Source organism: Acanthochromis polyacanthus, chromosome 14 (assembly GCF_021347895.1).
Source record: "Acanthochromis polyacanthus isolate Apoly-LR-REF ecotype Palm Island chromosome 14, KAUST_Apoly_ChrSc, whole genome shotgun sequence".
Lineage (NCBI taxonomy): Eukaryota > Metazoa > Chordata > Actinopteri > Pomacentridae > Acanthochromis > Acanthochromis polyacanthus.
In genome coordinates, this window is record NC_067126.1 from 29,069,739 (window position 1) to 29,092,000 (window position 22,262).

General features: G+C 42.2%; 1 protein-coding gene across 5 annotated transcripts in view; it reads left to right on the forward strand.

The window, feature by feature from the left end:
• LOC110952567 (protein FAM126B) overlaps positions 1-17,858 on the forward strand; it is a 48,184-nt gene extending 30,326 nt beyond the window's left edge. For 2 of the 5 annotated variants that reach the window (XM_051958531.1, XM_051958530.1), the window contains exons 7-13: positions 2,205-2,320; positions 4,697-4,792; positions 5,590-5,706; positions 8,480-8,567; positions 8,753-8,909; positions 9,658-9,903; positions 13,369-17,858. In XM_051958531.1, coding sequence (XP_051814491.1) covers positions 2,205-2,320; positions 4,697-4,792; positions 5,590-5,706; positions 8,480-8,567; positions 8,753-8,909; positions 9,658-9,903; positions 13,369-14,027 — 1,479 coding nt within the window. In that variant the 3' untranslated portion in view covers positions 14,028-17,858. Of the gene's footprint in view, positions 1-2,204; positions 2,321-4,696; positions 4,793-5,589; positions 5,707-8,479; positions 8,568-8,752; positions 8,910-9,144; positions 9,166-9,657; positions 9,904-13,368 lie in introns of all 5 variants that reach the window. The other 3 variants (XM_051958532.1, XM_022196163.2, XM_022196164.2) reach the window with 3 other exon arrangements.
• Positions 17,859-22,262: the final 4,404 nt, after the last annotated feature.

The window sequence follows — 22,262 nt, forward strand, 5'->3', positions numbered from 1 at the left end:
TTTGCCCCAACTTCTGTCCTGACTACAAAACCTGGGCTTGGTATTGACAGTTGTGCTGATGTGGAATTCATTCGCTAGGTGTTTAGCAGGAGATGCTAACCTATGACCATTTACAGAGGACAGATGACCACATTTTTGGGGCCGTTTTGCTACCAAAAGCAGGAAGTGAATATTCTCATGCAGTGTTCCAGCCTTCAGTCGGTGCTCATCTCTGTATGTGTGTGCGAGCGTTGATGAGACGACAGTGTGTGGCGTGTGCTGAGGGCGATTTATCGCTGTAATTACAAGCTTGAGAGGCTCTTCCCTCCATGCTGAGAGAATGAAGGAAGCATGGAGGAAGGAGGAGGGGGATATTTAGTGTGTGTGTGTGTATGAGTCACAACAAGCTTCCTCAGCTGTAGTAAGGCTCTGCGCATCACGTGGCCTTATCCCCAGGCGACCAGCATTAGCATACACTCCAGCCTCTCTCCCTCTCTCTCTCTTTTTTAAGTTAATCTGTCGTCCTCTCCTTCTCTGCTCAGAGTCTCACTAGATACTTGGGACAGAATATCAATTCAATTTAGGGGTGACTTTTGCTCCACACACCATCAGAATTAAGTGGCCCTGTGACATATTCTCACTTAGATGTAATTTCAGATTCAACTCAGTCATTAGCTACACCTCTTCATCTTTCTATTTTACTTAAGAACGAAGATTTGAGAGTGATGTTGTCACATCAAGCTGTATTTCTAGGATTGTGTCTGTGGATTGACACGATATTAGGCAATACAAATTATACGTACAGTATGCAGTTTATACCTGCTGCCAGTAATAACATAATGAAATCTAAAAGCACCTACAGAACCAGAAGATGTCTGGAGAAGATGGGAGCTATGAGGCTGTACAGAGGCACCAGTACTGAAGACATACTATAATGATGAAGCTCAGATTACATATAAATACATGCTCTGTAATTGTGGATAGTGGGTTCTGTGTCTTCGGGATTCCCCCAGGAAAATTGCTTCGAAGACGTGGTAAGCCACCCAAATCCTGATGCGTCCGATCTCATGATCCACCAGATTAAGACCTCTGCCTCACTCTGATCATATACAACTGAATGTATAGCAGCTTTCCTCAACAATTAACTCTCTGTACCCTAAAACCCACCAGCGGGTTTCTAGTATCTATTTTTTTTATTTTGTAAAGTAACTAATCAAAGACATAACATTTTAGCTTTTACTTCTCTTTTTTTATTGTCTGTGGCTTTGTAACCATGTCATACTGAACTGAGGGCATTTTTGAGTTCTCTTTGCTTGTAGCCATGGTTGTGCTGTTTCTATAGAGGTGCAGGACCGAATACTGCAGTCAAAAAATGCCCCAAAGCTCCTTACAGTTCAGAGGGGTTTGTTTGAAATTGGCCAGTTCACTGTGCTTAAAGCGATGAATATCTTATAATAAGCCCACAAGGGAAAGACTTTTTAACCATCATGTGATTTTTACATATTTGAAAACAAAGCCTTTGGCAAGATGGTTATAATTTGGTGGATTGTGACCCGTTTGGTAATTGGACAGCTGAGCTTTGTCTGCTTTAAGCTATGATCGACTTTTTTTCCATAGAGGTGCAGGACTTAATAATGCAGTGAGTAAAGATGTGACACAACCAAAAAAAGTGTACGTTACTTTTTGTAATGCTAGCGTATGTGATCAGGTGAGGTCGTCCCCCAACACTATAAAACATTTAATTAAACTCTAACTTTTCACAGTGAGTTCATAGAAGCCTTTCAAGAAAGTAGGGAAACTCAAACAGAAGCATGGATTAAGTCATTTAAAAGCATTGCTGCAGAAATTATGACCTTAATGTTGCGTGAAGGACTTTGTGGAAGGCCCAGGGAAAATTGTAACAGATGGATTTTGCCTGAAGAGTTGTGCAGTCAGCAGTTTATCGACTGAAATCAAGTCATTTCCAAACTTAGAAACCAATAAATACGCTCAATAGCAAGAAGTCAGGTGCTGCCAATTACAGTGATCCGGTCAAAGGTGATGAGAACTTGGCAGAGGTCCAGCAGCGGTGTAATGAAATGTGAGCACTGATCATAGATTTCCCCAGTAGATGTTCAGGTTTGTCAGTGCAGCACATTTGAACTTGCCTGTTAGCATTTTGTAAAAGCCAAAACGGCAGGAAAGTGCTTTGTTAACTGTGTTTTTTTTTTGTTGTATGTGTGTAGCCTTCTAGTCTGGGGTCGATGGCACTGACCGAGGGAGCTCTCTGCCAGCATGACCTGATCAGAGTGGTGTACAGCGGCCTCCACCCTCAGAGAGAGACCTTCACTGCCCAGAACAGGTACAAGGGGTCATTTGAGATGTAGTACGAACATCGTTAGAGAGATTAAATTGCAGTAGTTTGTAGACGTTGCGCTCTGTGTGTGGTTCTGTTCGGCTTTGTAAACACATGCAGCATCACCATATTGAATCCAACTCAGAGGATGTCATCATTCCCTGGTTTATCTGTTTCTACGTGGTAAACTATTTTCTTCTATCGTATATTAAATCTTTCCACATAAGATGAACGGGACTTTTTAAGATGATCACATCATAACCCTTGATTCCCGTTCGGCCTCCTCTGGTGAGACTCGGCAGGCCTGAAAGCTTTTTTGGCGCACGCATTTTTCTCTGCTGCTGAGGATGAATGATAATCTTAGAATAGTAATGAGGCTTGCCAGAAGTACTGGCAGAAAATAGTTTGCTGCTGCACTGAAATGAGCAGAACTGCACTTCGTACATGTGTTTGTTTAGAGTGACATACATGCAGGAACAGATACGTGCAGTTGTGAGCGATCAGATGTGATCACGTAAGGACTCCACGGATAACACTGGTCAGCCTGTGTGACTTCTAGCTATGATGAGAATAGAGCATCATAAATATGCTGAATGGATTTCAGCATGGCCAGGCCTCATAGCTTATCTGGAAATCCATTTGTGTGGCTGGGGCGGAGATGGTGTTTATGAGAAGAAAGCCCAAAGCTCCTGAGAGGTGCCAGTTTACTCCGACTGTTGATATACAGCCAGGCCATTTACCTCCCTGTGCACACAGTCAATTATGGCCCTTATTCTCAGTCTCCTTTTCCTGGTTGTCCTCCATCAACACATACACTCTAGGATACGCTTGGGGAAACAAAATATGCACAGCATTAAGATTTGCAACGAAAGCTAGAAGCCAAAGCAAATATTTTTGATTTTATTCCAGTACCAACATCTGTTTCATCAGCAACAAACAGATGCTCAACATGTGGACGTTGTAGTAGCATGTTTAACACCTCAAATCCCTCACAAGCTCTTTGGGACCTGTGTGGAAAAGGGAGTTGTGGGTAACTGTCGGTCACAGATATTCACAGAGGGGCACCCACACATACTTCCCAGATCTCACCCATGTGTTGCACAGACCTGTGCGTCAAACGTGTTGATTAAACAACATTCTTCCTTACATGTTCACTTAGCACAGAAAAGCATAAATCTTGAGGTTGTCAGAGCCTCATAGCTACATGTTTCAATATGTTATTGCCACATACTGATAAGAGTACCTTGTGAAATTTTTCGCAACAAGTAAGAAAAGAGTTGTCAAGTCAAGTTGACTTAAATCTTTAGTGTCACATTCTGCTCTAGTCCTGAGTGTGCATCACTGATATGGTGTGTGCTGAGAGTTTTAGGGTGATTACTGCAGCATATTCAGCCGTGCATCTACAAACAGTACACTGGCTGACAATATACAAAGCTGCTTCGGCAAGCAGTTTGCTCAGCGGACTTCTTAATAGTTCATAGAGCTGATAAATTGCCTGAGAAACTCTGCATAATTGACTTCCATAAAGGTGTCATCATATTGTTTGGTATATTTTGTAAACAAAATTTGAGAAGTTGAGGTTGATGTGGTATGGATTCAGGGTTCTCGCCAGGATTTTTTTCAGCGTAACGGCGCGCGTGCGCAATAGACGGGAACGCGCATGTGCAATACACGGGAACGGGTCAATCGACAGGAAAGTACGGCTGAGGTGGGGAGACATAAATTAACCTAGATAGGCACCCAGTTGATAAAAACAAACGCACATGGCGTTATCTGTCAAAATAACAGCGCAGCGGCCCTAATCACAGTGTTAACCCTTCCTGTTCGGCCCACGACCGTGGTCAGGAAGCCCGGGGTTAACCCCCTTGACTTCATCAGCAGCCGTAGAGGCAAAGACACAGGAGCCCAGCCGTATCGAAGAACACTGCAGCCTTTATTGTCTATAAACAGTGGCTGAACCGCACAGTGCCGCCAAACCAGCAACTATACACCTTCTCTCCTCCTCCGACTGCCCGTCCGTCTCACTCGCTCTCCCCCTCCCTCCCCCTCCCTCCCACACACACACGCTGCTCTCTCTCCCACTCTCATGACGGAGCAACACACTGTCATAACAACAGCGTAATCTTTGAAATGCGCTGGCGTAGCGGCCCTAATCACAGCGTAATCTTTTAAACTGAGCGTAACGGGCCGTTACGACTGCGTAACGGCCTGTTAGACAGTGTAATGGGCCGTTATGACAGTGTAACGGCCCGTTACGCTGAAATGCGCTGGCGAGAGCCCTGGGATTTAAGAGGACATCACTTAACTTTTAGTAAGTTAAATGGACCCTAATAAAAATCTGTATGGCTGTAGCTGTTTCTGACTGTGTTTTGTGTATTGCAGGTTTGAGGTGTTGTGTTTCCTCATGCTCTGCTACAACTCTGCTGTGGTCTACATGCCTCTTTCTTCTTATCAGTCAGTCTGCCGGATGAGCTCTCGGTGAGAAATACATGTGTAAAACATGCTTTTTTTTATACCCAGTCAGCATCCACCCTCTCCTTTTCTACATTTTATACTACTTACTCTCCTAAAATAACAATTTTATCACCTCCTCTACCCCACAGCTATACTCTGACCTCAGTCACGACTGCCCTTTTTGCAAGCGGAGTTGATAAGTACACTTTCATTAGAGATCAGTCGATCAACTCATCTGATTGGCCAAATTAAAAACCTAGCTGCTGGATACCCGTCTCAGTCTGTCTGTCTTGGAAACACCGAGACACCCTGGAGACAGAAGAAAGGATCAATGTGGAATTCACAATATGAGGCTCTGTAGTGCAGCCACTCCCCGGTGATTGTTCCACAGCAGCCTGCAGACGATTCAGGATATGAATTGTTGCCTACTGCGAACACGCAGATAGACAACGCCTGAAGCAAACGCAGTCTAGACAGATGGCAAACTGTGACTGTGAAGATTTCAGAGCAAGGAGAACAAGGCTCGCTCTTTGAGTTTAGCTTCACAGTGTAGACGCCGAACTCCCCGTCGTCTGACCTTGCCAGACCTAGACAAATGTAAAGTAGTTAAAATTTGGCTCCCCGTGCTCGCTGTTTGATGAGTCTTCTTTGTTTAGTTTATTCAGGAAGTGACTGATGTTCCCTTTAGTTGTTCTTTCCAGCCATTCTCATCTGAGCTATGCTCCCAGCAGCCGAACATTAGAATGAATGTTATTCAATCATTACAAAAACCCTAAGACTTTGTCTTCTCTCCCCCCCCCCCAAACCACCTCCTTCCTCAGGTTGTGTGTGTGTGGATTCCCTCGTCAGCAACAGAAGCTTTGGAGGGAGCCTTGCAACCGTGTGCTGCTGGACCCTGAGTTCATGGTGCAGATGCTGACTGCCGTGTATCACGCTATGTATGTAGTTTTAAAGCTCCAAAAGCTGTTTTTTTTTTTGTTTTTTGTTTTTTTAAGTTGTTTGTTTTTTGGCCACTTGGGCAGCAAAAACAAGCTGTGACCGAAATCAATCAGTCAATCAATCAAAGTTTATGTATACTGTATAGGTCTTTGCAACAGCCCAAAGGGTGACCAAAGTGCCTCACAGTAAAAAACAAGAAAACATCTTAAAAACACTCCATTAGCTTAAAACAAGGCAAACAATCACACTCCCACTTACACCTGCAGGCAAATTTAGAATAATCAATTAAACTCAGCATATTTTTGGACTGTGTGAGGAAACCGGAGTACCCAGAAGAAAACCCACGTATGCACAGAGAGAACACGCAAACTCCATGCAGAAAGATCCCAGGAAGGCTGGAACACGAACCAGGGATCTTCTAGCTGCAAGGCGAGAAGAGCTAACCACCACACCACTGTGCAGCTCATAAAATTTACAATAAAATAATAAAATTAACACCAATAAAACGGCGCTAAAGCATAGCATCTAAATGAAATAAAAGTAATGAAATGTCACTATGCCGCTAGATATGAAAAGCCATTTTAAACAGGAAGGTTTTGAGTTGTGATTTAAAAAGATCCAACATTAACACTTCATCTGTTACATTTACTTGACAAATTTACCAATGAAACAGTTGCTTATTTACAGAGGCAGAAGTTATGGAGGAACATCATCATTAATTGTGTGTTTCTTAACTCCTTGTCAACAAAAGTTTAAAAAAATGCTTTTTTAAGCTGTTCTTTTGTCTCTACCACCTGCTTTTTACCTGCTAAATGCTTGCCTTTATGTTTGTTACTGTTTGATGCTGAGCAAGTAGTGTACAGTGAGTTTCAGAGTTTTTTTAGCTGCCTGCTGCAGCCAGAAGAACAACAGTTTTGTTAGTAGCTGGACAAATGAATCAGTTTTCCTGAAACTCACTATAAAGCTGCATGAAGCAAAGGTAGCTGCAGATTCAGGTTATAATGAGGTGATTATAGTTGCTTCAGGTGGCTTTCATTTATGCCATTTCACTTCTCCAGTCTCTAATAGAATCAGTGCAAGTACCCATAAATGAATACTGAGGTACTGAGTAATTGATATCAGGTTATTAGGAGGAAGATGATCTCATATTTGTTCCCCCACTTGCACACACAATTTATCAGGTACAAAATTCCCTCATGAGCTGACAGCATAGTGTTTGTCGTTTTTGCTGTTGCCCACTGTGGGACGTCACTAATGAGGGCAGCCTTGGTTCTAGTTTGCTGTGATGTACGGCAGGAGATCTCCTCAAAGCATATGCCAGCACTCCACTGAGGACAGAAGCTCCCCGCTGCACAGACTGATTACATCGGCAGTGTATTGTGGGAGCAGGTGATTTCATCCCGTATGAGGACAGTCACTACAAAGCTGATTATGGCCCCTTGATGACAGCTAGTCCTAAAAGATGGATCCCCTGATACGATAGTGACTGGAATCACTGCTGTTAAGGATGTTGTAGCAAGAAGGATGGGAGAGAATGAGAATGCATTTGCCCCTCATCACCCCCATGAGGGTAGATGGCAGCAATCAGGAGATTGGAGCAGTCAGTGCTGCTTAGGAAAAAAAAAAAAGCAGACCATGCGTGCGTGTGTGTAAAAGAGAGAGAATAATAGCCTTTTTAGTAATCCCCACTATAGGTCACCTCAGCGCTAACCTGAGCTCTTTCACCCTTGGCCCTAGCATTCACATGTGAAGGGCAGATAAACAGGACAGCTCCACGCATGCAGAGGGACCTTGGCACACACCGAGGACACTCTGGGATTTAGGTTAATATGTCCGCTAATGCTACAGCCCTGTAATGCCACATGAAGAGAGAGAGAGAGAGATGTGCAGGGTTATCAGAACATCGCAAATTTAGAGCCACACACCCATCTTTTTTGTGTGAAATGTATTCTGTATCAGTTTCCAACCTTCACATCACACAGTCTGTTTTTACCTGCCCATTCATCTCATCCTTTTGATCTTGAGTCAAAAGGGAAGCCCAGGCATTTGTCCCTAGCTGTGTGATTGTTCCATTTGCAGGACCACATCAAAGAGTTCAGCCGACCACTTCTTTTCTGTGTGTGTATTTGTCATTTTGCATGTGAATTGTAGATTACTTTTTTTTACGGCGGCTGTTCTACTCATCTCTCTCGGCTAAATGTGAAGATGAGGCGTCCTTATCTTCTGCAAAGCAAGGACAACCCGCAGGGATCTATTTGCAAATAGAGGAAAGCGCTGCTCGATGGTCACTGATGATTCACTAGACCAGCTTATTTAAAAACGCAGCCATGTATTTGTAAGACAGTTCAAGTAGTCTTAATTTAGCAATTTTGATATGGTGATGCTTCATTCCCATATTGTCTTAACTTAAAGTGCAACATCCAACTGAGTAATTGTGTAAAACCATTTGTGTTTGACAAAGTTTTTTCTTTCCAATGCATTATTAAACACAAGTCATTTTGGAAGGAAAATGTTGACTCGGTTTTCTAGTAATTTAATAGCACGACAGATTGTAATCGTTCTAACTGGATGTGTTCCCAAGTTGTCCTCCCTTCCCTTGCTGTAGCTGCAGGCACTACTAAATAACTAATAATAGTTCAAGGGATGTGACTCAGACATCAAGGCATCTTGTGAGACACTCCTGTTTACTCAAGAAAGCTCACAACAAGACGCTGTTAAACGCGGTGTGTGTGTGTGTCTGTGTGCATTTGTGCTTTGTCTTCTGATGTGTAGATACAATGGGGAGTGGGAGATGGGGCGAGAAGCTCTGGAGGACATTGTGTACAGAGCCCAGCTGGAGCTTTACTCCCAGCCTCTCCTGGTAAGACCAACAGTTCCTCTTCAACCTGTCTGCAATCTGTAATAAAACAGAATAGAAACTGCCACTTTTTCCAAAACAGCACCGACTGTCCTCAAATCTGAATCATAATTCTGCTTTAAAATGATCCCACACCTTCCTAGCCGCTGTCTTTTCATGGCTTATTGATCTGCATGTGTCCACTTCAGCTCGGGAACGCCATGAAAAACTCGCTACCAGAAAGCGCTCCTGATGAACCGAGGGGTCGCAAGGTGCTGCAGGTGGAGGTGACGCCCACCATTAGCCGTATATCCATCTCAGCCATCACCACCGCCTCCATACGACGCCACCGCTGGAAGAGAGAGGGTAAGACTGAAGCTCCGGGGCCAGCAGAACCGTCTGCCGGGCCTCAGTGCAAGAGATATCTCAGGAAATGTGACAGCAGAATAGATTGCAATACTTTTTTCTCTTTTTTTTCCCCATTGGCCTGATTATTAATTTAGCATCCAGGAGTAGGCTGGACAAGAAAGTTATGCAAGTAAAGGGATCATATTCAGTCTAATTTAACCTTACGGGTTGTTACTTTTTTGATGTATGAAAGCCCTCAAGAAGCTACTACTTGGTGAGAAAATCTCTTTTCTGGTGTTTGTCCAAAGCAGTGAGAAGGAAACCTGTTATCTGTGTAAACCAGTCACACCATTAGCATCATCTAAATGGTGTTTCGTGTCAGTTACTGTATGTAATCGTGGTCTTAAAGTCTCTGTGTTGCAGTGCTTGTTCCACTCACTGCTCCTTATAGCCTTTTCTTTGCTCTCGTCTTGTCTATTAAGTGCGTTATGTGCTTTGTGTCACCAGTTAAGATTAAGGGTTTTGATTTCAAAGAAACTCATGACAAAATGGTGCCTGTAAATTCTCCTGACTCCATTCTACCCAGCGCATGGGTGATTGATGGAGTCATTTACTTATAAACTACCACTGAGCGCCTTTTTAAAAATATTCTGTAAGCTACACATGACAACTGTTAGGCCTGCGGTGCCCATGATGAGGCCTGAATTGATTGAAGCTTGATGCTACTAAAGAAACACATTTCCTCGTCTGTGTTGTTGACTCCCAGATTGTTTTGACTACTCAACCGATGCAGAGTTGAGCCTCTCCGTCACTCCTCCTAGCCTCGCCCAGCACCTCCACCACCACCACCACCACCACCACCACCACCACACTCCCTGGGACCCCGAAGCTAAAGAGGAAAGAGGAGTGCGGCCTCACAGCCACCACAGCAGCAGCAGCATCATTCCCCCCATCACACTTGAGGGTAGGGGACAGGGGCGGACACTCAGAGCAGAGGGGGTCTCAGAAGAAGGTGCCCCTTCGATCTGTATCCTCCCCACCCTCCTCCTCCTCCTACCCCTCCTCGGCTTGAGGCGGTTAACTCTGCCCTACCCATTCTGGCTGCCTCTTCACTTCCCCAGAGTACACTAACTCATCCAGTCTATAAGACCCTCAGCCAACAACCACTCTACTACCAGATCATTGCTATTTTTCTTAAGAGTGGAAGAGTCGCCTATTCTGGGTTTGAAGGAAGTGTGGCTAGTGGCCATTTTGCATGGGCCTGTCATCATGTCATATTCTACCTTTTTCCTCATCATGCCTTCAACTTTAGACCGCTACCCTTGTCACTCACTGAGCATGTTTAGCGCCCAGCCTGCAGCTTGACCTTCTTCTCTGGGCTCTCTCACCTCTCCATGTCTGATAATTATCCTTTATTTTTTTTCTTCAGTTTTAACAGAGAACATGCATCAGTTTTACAAAACTGGCATAGAGTACCCGACATGTTGTTTCTGCGCTGCTCTTCGTGGTGTTTGACAAGTTTTTTGGTCTCTCCGGCCAGCAGCACCCATCTGCTGCTGCCACTCTGCAGGACGAGGCCTTCCATTTTGCTTTTTTTTTCAGTCCAGCAGCTTTATTCTATGCTAATTTTGTGCTCTGCCATGTTGCATTCTTTTCTTCAGCTCAGTGAGTGGGAACGAGCCCTGCATGCACGCGCTATGGCAAGCTTCAGTAATTTCTGCTACAACATGAAACGCCGGAACATTAGTATTTCAAATTACAAGACCAAATGAACAGGCTGAATATTATCAAAGTGAACAAGTCAAATAATTCAAACAGCAAAGGCAATTCCACTGCCAGGACTATACGGCCCATTTTGTCTCCTTCAATGTGTGTGCATTTTCATTCATGGTTGTTTTAAAATCTTGAAAAACACTGAAGGTCAGCTCATTTCCTGGCTCGTGGTCAGTGTTTGTCTGAGTGCCATCCTGTCCTTTTTCAATGATCTTTCATCAAACTCTGTGAATCTGGAGAGAAAGAATCCTTAAAGTCTTTTCATCAGATAGAAATTTGCCATCCAGTAAACAGAAACCTGTGATATATTTCCAAGAAGATTGTTCAGTCGCTGTCTCTTGCAGAAATAATCAACTCATTTAACACAAGTCCTAAAGCTTAAAGTTAAACACTTGGATTTTTTAAATCCATTAAGTACAAATTGGTTTTATTTTGCTGTACAGTCATCTTCCACTGTGTATCATTTTTGATTGTTCACCGTCTTCAAGGACACAATTCATTTCCATTCATTTTACCTCACTGTGGAAGTATGCTTGAGCGGACATAAAACTTCATTCCGCTGGCTGCTCTGATAGCTTAATATGTTCTTATTTTCGTCTTTTGGTTAAAGGGGGGCTTTTTTCTTTTTAAAAACTCTCAGGTGATGATGGGTTGTAAGGATTATTGGATCTATGATTTGGTTAATTGAGCAGCCAGAGGCTGATTGTAGAGTTCATAAAATCCCTGAAACCCATAAAGGCATTTGTCAAGGATCTCTTACTGACCCAGATATGTGCTGAACACGAAATTATACGTTTAGACAATAACCTGTTTTATTGTAAAAGACAATCTACTAGTATACTATCTTTGGTCAGTAGAGAGTTACTTCGGCAGAATTAGTGTGATACCTTATGTTAATGGCTCATTAGCCACATCGTTAACTATCTGTGTGACTAATTATTTTAGCAACCATTAAACTGCAAGCTGTGTTTTATAGCAACTATCCACTAGCGATCGTCTTCTTTATATGTCTTTGTTGGTCTTTTACTTATTGATTGCTCCAATTTCCTATCGGATTTATCTGCAGTTAGCTTAAAATGAACCCACCATGTGTCCTAACCCTTTGGAGAAATCTTCTTCTTCATTACATAGGGAACATGTTTTCATTCCAGTGCACCAAGAGCACCTTATTTTCTAATACATAGCACTTTCTTTCTTGATTTTTCTTTGATTATTATCATTATCTTTCTCACATGCAATATATTGTACATCTTTTTGGGATTTTATGTCCTTGAAACATGCCTCATGTAGGCTCTGCCAGAATTTCTGCCGGTCAACACTAAAATGTTGCTTGTTAAAATGTCCTTGAACTCACCATCAGAGACGAGTTTTTAAACTGCTCCCTGCCCCACAGCTGAATCCGCACACAGTGACACAACAGATTAAAAACCGAATGCAAAGAGACGTTTACTGTGGTGGATTATCAGCTTTAAGCACATCTCAGGCTCATTTCCATAGCTCGCCGAAATGACTGGAAACCAATAGCAAGCAGATAAATATATTGTGTCAGCAGACTTAAGCAAACTGTAGTCACAAGCAAAAACCACCGGTTGCAACTGTGTGCTGTGTAAAGTGTATCGTTGACCTGTGATGGCTTGCAGACTGCCCCGTTTAGCCTTGCGGGTTGTCAGCTCTAACTGGAGAGCTATTGATCTGATGAGGTGTACGGACTCGCCTCAGCGCTCTCCACAGATTGGCAGGCTCGTCTCGGCCGGCCAACCATGTGACCGCTAGGCCAGTGTTGCAGGAGAAACGAGGGATTGGGCAGGAGAGCATGTGTCTTCTCCTCATGTTATGTGCATGTCAGTCCAGACCTTTTTTTCTTCTCGGTTTCTCCATTTCTTTTTCTGGTGCTGTCTGTGGTTCCCTGTTGTCCGATTCTGCTTGTCCCAACGATGCATGACGGAGAGAGACAGCTGATCATCTGTCTCTTCTTTTGACAGGCTTTACCCTGCATACTGTATGTCAATAACATGCTTTTTTCTAACACAATTTATCATTTTTCTCCCTTTCAGCTGTCAAAGTGAGGCCATAAAAGGACTAAAACTGTTTGAATGTTTCCATGCCTTCGTGTCAATGTTGTGCCTGTTAGAATTCTATAACGTATATTGTTGTTAGAAATTGATTGGCAATTTGTAATTAATGGTATGATATGGCAAACAAACTCTGTGCTCTTACCAGACGGGTTATTGAACTCGCTTTTTGTAAACAAACAGCTGGTCAGATTTTAGTCGATCTGAATTGCATAAGATGATTCAGGCTCAAGGTCATTGTGTGCTTTATTGAACTGTATCTCTGTGTGGTGCATAAAGACCAGGTTAGTGAAGCAGCGTGGTCTGTCAGGTGTACAGCTAAAAAGGGGACTAATTGAGTCTGCTAAAGCATTTAGACATATGTAGACAGATTCTAATGATTCAGTTAATATTATCATTACTATTTTTCATTTTACATCTTTATTTGTAAGAACGAGGCTTCATCCTTTTTACAGAGAAGCCAAGAGTCTGGATTGTGGAACTTATATCAAAATTAGAAGACTTGTAGCATTTAAGTTCAAAGTTTTTTATCACATTTCTCAGCGTCAGTTCTGCCTTTGTTTGACGTCTTTTACATTCCCGCTTGTCTATCACGCTCTCTTTTGTGTTTGTCCGTTCACGCTCACGTTCAGACGCTGACGGCATGAGCGGCGGGGAGGATTCCTTCAACATCAACGACCCAGACGAGGGTTTCTCCTCCGGGGCGTCCAACAGCAGCCAGCCCAGCGGCACCAAGGCCGGCAGTGGCGGCGTGGGGCAGAGGGGCGGCAGTCTGAACAGCAGCAGTAGCAGCATCAAGAAAGCCATCACGGCCCGGCTGTCTCGGGACAAAGAGAGAGAGCGGGAGAAGGAGCGGGAGAGGGAGGCCGAGAAGCAGGCCGACTTTTCCGTGGATCATCAGACCGCCGTGAAGAGGCATCACCAGAGGCAGCAGTCCCCTCCGGCCAGCATCACCTTGGATGCCATCCACCTGAGTCCCATAAAGAAGCACCTGAGCTTCCCTGTGGGGCCCACGCTGGTGCGGACTGGCAGCACCTCCTCCAGCAAGTCCTTTGACTGCATGAATTTCAACCTGAACGGAGGCGAGGACGAGCGAGAGGAGGCGGCGGGAGGCTCTGACAAGGAAGGAGCGATTCTGGCGGGGGGCTCCCACCGCCACTCCACCATAAGCCTGCAGGAGGAGCACCTGGTCAGGCCAGAGGAGGCCCAGGACCTCCTATCTCCTGGAGCTCCTCTAACCAAGCAGTCGCGCTCCCCCAGCTTCAACATGCAGATCATATCACAGGTTTAATGTCCAAAAGCAGGGAACGGTAGACACACATACACAAATAGCTGTTCATCACACACACAACAACTTCATGCAGTTTTTCTGTGACTCTCTACAGCTCTACTATGACAACTTCTGTCTACCTGTGTGTGTGTGTGTGTGTGTGTGTGTGTGTGTGTGTGTGTGTGTGTGTGTGTGTGTGTGTGTGTGTGTGTGTAGAAGTGTTTAAGAAGTAGGAACACATCTTCAAATCTAAAGAGCTGTGTCTCCGCCGTTTTGACATTCATTAAACTTACAGTTGTGACCTGCAGTCGTTGCTGGTGGGTAAAGTTCTTGAGAACACATGAAAAAGCAGTAAATGACTACAGTCGAGTTGTAAAAGAGTCCAGCATGTCACTGCATCCTCCCGTCTGACCAAGCTGAGCATTCCACACAAACTCTCCTCAGAGGGAGGACATGACAAGATGAAAAATTTGTCCGGATTCCACGCTAGCTGTAGGTCATGTGTGACATTTCAGATTTTCTTGAGTTTCCTGACTGAATCAGTCAAAACGAATCAGCAATAACACTTACCGTCGCTCATGTGGAGAAGAGTGGGGATTGTTGCTCTTTCTCTTCATTCCTTCCCTTTCATTCCCGGGCTCACGTGCAATCATTCTTGCTGATTTTCTTCCTGGATAATTGCTTTTTTTTCCTCTTCTTTTTTTAAAATTAGGCAAAAAGGTTTTATGACTAGAAAAATCTTTAAATGTTTAGTTTTAAATCACAATCCAAAGACGTTTATTTTTGTTTGTTTTTCATCACTTGTTCGGCAATGATTTTGCAGAAGACCCATGTGATGTCTAGGTTTCAGGCCATGACCTTCATTTTTATTCTGCGGTTCTATTAATATCTGATCTGTAAAATCAAACTGGAATGTGGTAAGGGTTTGTCTTGCCCCAAGCTTTTAACTGGACAAATCTAAAGAAATCATTACTGTGCAGCTATTAGAGAAAAGAGAATAATGTCTCGTGACTTGATTTAAAATCTGAAGCTGAATCTCGTTGGAGAACTGCATTGGACAGTGCAGGTTTGTGTCTGATGCTAAAGGCAATGACTGTATTTTCTACCGGATTGTTACCATGATTCAAACCATTTCATGGATCCTTCCATCGGAAAGCACTTGTTGGTGTGTTTGTCGGTTTGTGTTGAGGTTGTGGCTTGTGTGTAGCGTCACGTCCGAGCCGGTGAATTGCTGCCCTCTGGAGGCTTTTACGAGTCACTGCGCATCAGCAGTCTCCATGGCCATCGCGCTCTGATTGGATGCTCATAAAACATTTTGTTCTACCTCATTGTGTGTTCCCCTGCCACTCAGACACATGTCTCCCAGTCAGATGCAGAAATTAAAAGGTTGAAAACTAGAGCGTGGTGACCGCCGTGGTCTCACAGTGCATCTGTAATGATACTGTAAAGTTGTGACCGACCATCTCGGCCTTGCATTTCACTTCAGTCCCATCATGCACAAAGTCTAGCTGCAAAACAAGAATGCGTCACAAATTGTCTTCAGGTTTTTGCATTTTCTGTCATATATCAAGCAACCACATTGGGATTAACCTGCTTATTTAAAAAAAAATCCCTAAAATGTCCTGCTTATCTTTTTTTTTTTTTTTAATGTGATGATTTTTGAAGTGCAATTTTTTTTAATCCTCACGTGCATGGAGTTGGATCTTCTCTGCTGTGAAATGCCTGCATCTGTGCACAGTGCTAGCTAGCCTTCCGTCGTACTCCCTGCCCAGGCTGCGTGATTTGAACATGGCGTGCTTGTCTGCATGTTTAGTGCCCTGCGAAGCACTGCTGTTTCAGATGCATGAAACAGCCAGCGAGCCAAACCCAAGTCTTTGTCCTTGTCTTTACCAGATGTGCCAATACACATCCTCTCCTTAAGGAAGTTATTGTTTTTTTTTTTGTTTGTTTGTTTGGGTGTCTTAATTTAAAATGCCTACTTTTCTTTTCTATTTACTGGTCTTAAAAAGTTAAGAGACAACAAAGGGAGTTTTAGACGCGTGGCTCAACGTGCCCTTAGATGCAGCTTCACCTTTTTTGCCATGAATTTCTATTCACTCATCGCAGGCGTGCGCAACATGCCGTGCTTTCACAATCGCGACATGGCTTCGCTGTTCACTCAACGTAGAAGCAGTATATTATGCGTCCGTGTACTGTAGATGTCAGCTGTCACGTTGCATTTCCCTTGTCTTGCTCACGTGCTTGTTCAAAAACGAGGATGAATGATTTATGTATATAAAAGTCAGTTCAGTGTGCAGTGAAAATCCCACACACTCATGCTCCTGCTGTGCTTGAAACCCTCACAGCTGCTGCTCCTTGGTCCTGAGCGATTCCTATGTGTGTGTGCTTTAGCCTTAAACATTTCAGGCCAAAAAGCCTCGTCTGTGGGCTCTTCGGCCTCACGTGCTCGTCCTCCTCTGCCGGACTGGACTGTGCGAGAAGAAGAAGAAGGAGAGCAGAGGAGTGCAGCTACAGTTCACACCTGGTCTGTCTGCTGTCGTGTCTCCCAGTTGCTGTATTTTGCTGTGAGTCGAGTGGCACCTTTTTGCTGTTTTAAAACTGGTGACGTGTTTCAAAAATACGAGTGCCCCTGACCGAGGTTACCAGCAGCCATGTTGGTACTGTATGTCGACTTAGAGTAACGGATATCCCTCAGTGTGTGGTGTTATTTGCATGTGATCAGGGCGGGAAATCATCGGACATCAGCCAGGCAGTGTCGATAAAGTTTGGTCGTGGTCAAAAAATTTCATCCGCCATTCATTTTGGCAGAGTAATAAGCTTTTTAAATCCTCAAAGTCTGCTTGCATTTCAAATACTCCTTCATTTTTGGGGTGAAGACTAGATTCAGTCACTGTGGCTGGTGGAGAAAGCTCATTTCCCGTCCTGCATGTGATAACTGTGGGCTTTGTTTTCATACAGTATAATGCACTTTAATCCACCCACCTCTCTCAAGATAGTTATCGAAATGACATATATAGATGTGCAAATGTGTATACACTCAATGCAGGGTTATAGTCTCTTTAAAGTAGTACTTATATGGGATGTCACATCCAACACAATGCTATTTTTGTTAAAGTCTAAGGGTACAGCTATTTATTATTTTTTCTTTTCAAAACCAAAAAAATAAATAAAAACCACACAAAAAAAATTACGGGGTTGTGGAAGGTCTCAGGAGTTTATCAAAAAGCCACATTTTTAAAAAAAAAATGGCAGCACCAAAATTTCTGTTCTTAACGTCAGAATTGATTCTATGCAACATTTTTTCCCCTTTTTTCTTTTCTTTTTTTTTTTCCCTTCAATTTTTGCCGTACGGGCTTTGATTGATCCTCGTCGGGTGGGAGGGGGCACACGCGTTAAAGCTGATTTTAAAGGCTCAAGCCCCCAACGGTGTCCCCCATTCAGCGATTCTGTTTATACACCCTGCTGCGGTGCTACAGAGCAAACGACCTCTCTCATGTAGGTGAAATAAGAAGACCATCCATTTGTCATCCGAAGGCCACACCTGGACTTTTGGTGCATGTCGAGCCCGTCTGTCAGTTTGCTGCTCTGTGGCTCAAAGACGTCAGATGGTGTTTGGAATATAAACAGATTAGCAATGATGAATCAAATCTAAAGGCTCTGAGGGAAGCTGCTGGACGATGTGATGACACTGTACTTATGATGCTGTATAAACGGAGAGAAAGACTTATTTTAAATCTTGTAAATAAAAAAATGTACAAAGGTGAAAGCAAGAACTATAAAAAAATTGATAAGTCTGAACTGTAGAGAGAAATTAATCTGTATATTGTTGAATAAATATTGTGCCGTAAAGGATCTGAGTGTTTTCTTTGTGTTTGGACCACCGTCACTCATCAACACACCTTCTAGTTTAGAAGTTTACTGGGTCAATATACAATTGAGGGACTTTTGAAGTCCATGGGTTATATATTACATACATTTTTAATAAAAGGAGAAAAATACTAATATTTTTTCTGTTCATTATGATCCTGTCTTTACAATTTCCACTATTATTTATTATGGAAACAATTGCCTATTAATAAAAATGGCTGGATATTACTAAAATGCCAACTAAATAACTGTCCGAATTTAATAACAACCACTTTCTAATTAGCTAAACAATAATAAAACGAGCTTATTCAGAAATTGTTTTGATCATGTTCTTTCTATTAAGTTGAGATAATCATGACAGATATTTCTTTTTTGGCAAAATATCTCTTTTTTTATGGAAAAGAACAAATTGTATCTGTGTCTGAGAAATCACTTTCAACTAAGTTCCCCATTAGAAAAACACCTCTCAAGGAGGAGTGTTAATTCCAGATCACATGACCTGCTCCACATGATGTCACTTCCTCCTGAAGAAAAGACTGGCAAGACTCCAAGGCTTTCTGGGTTATTTAATATAAAGTAGTGTGAGTAAAGTCTGGATTTATCACGTCACGAGGTTTACTACAATATCTTTATGAATAGCTTTCAATTTTACTCAAATATATATAATATTTTAGAAGAATCTTTCTGTCAAAATGCCATGTGGTGTTTGGTTGTAGGCATGTTGATTTTAGGCTGGAAAACAGCAAAAATGTCAACTATGCTACAAAAAGTCCCACAATTATATATTCATATCCACAGCTTTGTTTTACTACAGAAAGAATATGTGTAAAAAGAATAAAAGGGTACAGAGATTCCAAACAGGGCCCAAGTGTTTTTTTTCATAACTAACAAAAAGTTTCTTTCTTTCTTGACTACATTTCAAAAAATGCTGCTCAAACAAGCAAGACATCCAAAAATTCTTCAAATTCTTAACCACGTCTGTCCAACTTAGCTGTACTGTAGCCATGTTACGTCAGATATGTGGCTGACTTACTGTGTAAACACTGAAATTTAGAGAGTGGTCATGTTTTTAGCTTGAACTTAAATAAAAAGGATTTATAGGAGAATGAAAAGATGAAACCATATCCAGATGGGAGGATTAGAAAGAAGCCTCATCAATGAAGTTTTAATAACACCTTCCACCCACAGATATGAGTCTGCTGTAAACATGCATGTACTGACAGGACCAAGCGTTTCCAGAAAGTGAAACGAAGCAGATTAGAGTTGCTGTAGGCGATAATAAGAGCGGCGGTTGTATATTAATACTCAGGGAAGCACATCCTCCACTGCTGCTTTTGACAATGTCTGATCATGAATGAAGCTTAACTGAGTGAAAAGTACATCCAACGTGTTCTTACATGTTGGATGGAAACATTTTTGCCCGTTTCTCCATTTGCTCTTGCTGCACATCTGCTGCTACGTCAGTGTACAGCATGAACTTTTGAAGATTATGTGTGAGCTTTAGATTTACAGCTTGATCTTTGCTGCCCCCAAGTGGTCAAAGAATCAGTTCTTGTATATTTAAGGTGGTAGTCTACCCTAATTTTTTACACAACTTATTTTGTTATAATTTCTAAACAATGCAACCAATCAACACAAAACTTGGCACAAAGAAAGATAGATTTAGTAGAAGCATTTTACATTCATCTAAAGTCTGCCACATTTTATAGTTTCCATGGTAGCAACAGATTTGGCGAGATATTAAAAATCTTGTGGAACAAAGGAAAATAGCTATCAGCACCAAATTTAGTGTGCTGACTCCTTATGTTATTATGTATGTTTTAAGTAGACAATTTTTCCTATTTTTGTATCCTTGAATGATAACCATGAAGAGTCCTTTTTTTTCTATTTGAGCAGAAATATTAGATGAAGTAAAAATCTGTCTACTTAAAACATACAGAATAACATAAGGAGTCAGCACACCAAATTTGGTGTGGATAGCTATTTTCCTTCTGAAGATATTTGTTCCACAAGATTTTTAATATCTCGCCAAATCTGTTGCTACCATGAAAACTATAAAATGTGGCAGACTTTAGCTAAATGTAAAATGCTTCTACTAAATCTATCTTTCTTTGTGCCAAGTTTTGTGTTGATTGGTTGCATTGTTTAGAAATTATAACAAAGTAAGTTGTTTTATAAATTAGGGTAGACTACCACCTTAAAAGGTTTTGAGTCTACAAATAATGGAATAATAATGGACGCAGGCCATTTGAAGTCCCTTTGCATGTCTGAATATCTATTTAAAAAGCACATACAGGAAAATGGAGGATGGTACAAGACATGAGAGCAGTGAATGATGCTGTACAGAAAACTACGCCTGGTGTTCCAAACCCACATACATTATTAAATGAAGTGACCACAGATAAAAAGTGGTTTTCAGTTATAGATTTAAGTAATACTTTCTTCGCTACACTGCTACACCCTACCTCACAAGACTGGTTCGGTTTGCCTTTAAAGGTGCCCAGTACACCTATATACGATTACCACAAGGCTTTACAGAAAGCCCCCATGTATACACTCAGGATCTCAAGTGCTCAATGGCAAAATTTCAGATTCCAGAACACAGCCAAATTTTGTTGTATGTTGATGACATTCTTGTGACTGCAGACACGCAAGAACACTGCAAGCAGACAACGATGGCAGTGTTACGACACTTACATGGAACAGGTCATAAGGTTTCGCTAAACTAACTTCAGTTATGGGCTCCACAAGTAGTGTATCTAGGCCATATGCTTTCAAAACATGGGAAAGCTCTACTTCCTGACAGAAAAACTGCAATCCAAAATGCTCCAAAGCCGCGAACAAAACAACAAATGATGTCATTTTTAGGACTTTGTAATTTCTGCAGATCTATGTTCCAGATTATGCAGTGTTATCTCAGCCACTGCAAAATTTGATATATGGCAAGGACATGTCATTAACAGATGAAGTTACTTGGACTGAACATGCTGTGAAGGCTTTTAAAAATCTGAAATTAGCCCTGCAAACTGATGTTGTTTTGGCTCCACCTGACTATAACAAACCGTTTGACCTGTTTGTTGACTGCTAGAACTAAACCACGACCTGATATTTTTGTTCTACCACAGCCTGGTTTTATTGATATTTTTGTGGACGGTTCCGCTTCGAACGACGTTCGAGATAATCATTGTGAGGGCTGTGCAATAACAACAGCAACTACCGTCTTAAAAGCTAACTAAACCTGCCGGCGTGTATTGAAAGCATTTTCTTAGTTTTATTTGGAGACCCATTTTGAAACTCCAAAACACTGTTCTATATGGATTAGGCTCAAATAAGATCCATTTCTCATAGTAGCATTTCTCTCAAAACACAAGAATCGTAGTGCAAGACAGCAATATTATTATTGAAATGAAGTATATACATCTGCTTTGTCAGAATCATTTTTCGGAGAGAGTAATTCACATTCATAGAACACAGTGTGCAAAACAATTCAGTTCTAGCCTTTTACACATGTATAATCAAACACCAAAAGCTGAACCAGTAAAAAAAAGTAAGAAAAGGAAACGCTTCTGCACCAGAGAGGCTCTGATCTGTTCAAGCAATCAACAGTGAAACATACAATTGGCACATAACTGCACAGAATTACAAAAACAAAGAGACGGTTAGCGAAACGACTAGACCTAGTAGCAAAAATTTCCTTTTCTTGCTTTTGATACTTTACCTTTTGATGCACTACATGGGTCAAAAGTGACCCAATCCAGTGGAAAATGGGTATCCTGACCCCCGCTGTGCACCCAAGGGTTAAAGGAGTAACGTACAGATGTCCTGTCCTGTGATGCCAAAATATTTAACTGATGCTTAAAGTTGAAATCTGCTGAATATTAACACATTTTAAAGCAGTACATGCTTAGCTAATAGATAACCTGCCTCACATTTATCTACAAGTAATTGAAAACTGTAGAGACAAAAACCTTTAAGAGATGGTTGTCAGAGGCTACATTAGATCTGTTATTAGGAGGGTTTCACCATACTGCATTTTTCTTTTCTTTCTGCATTACAGTATTGCGGATGGTATTATAATCCATGGGAACATTTTCGCACTGTGTGAGTGCAAAGCTCATCAAACGGATGACTCCACTATAACACTGAGTAACCTTGCCGACTCTGGTGCAAAACAAGCCTCATTCAGCACACAATGTTTTGAAAACGGTAGAATTAGAAATCTTGGCAGACGCATATCTGAGCAAACTTCTTGGCTCAAGCGCGGAGCAGTTCTCACAAACAACCTCTATCACATTGAAAATAAGCCCGTCCTTCCACGTTCTCTATTCCCCACGGTAGTTGCTGGAGGTACGGACCCGTACTTTCCATTTGCCAATCAGATACGCGAGA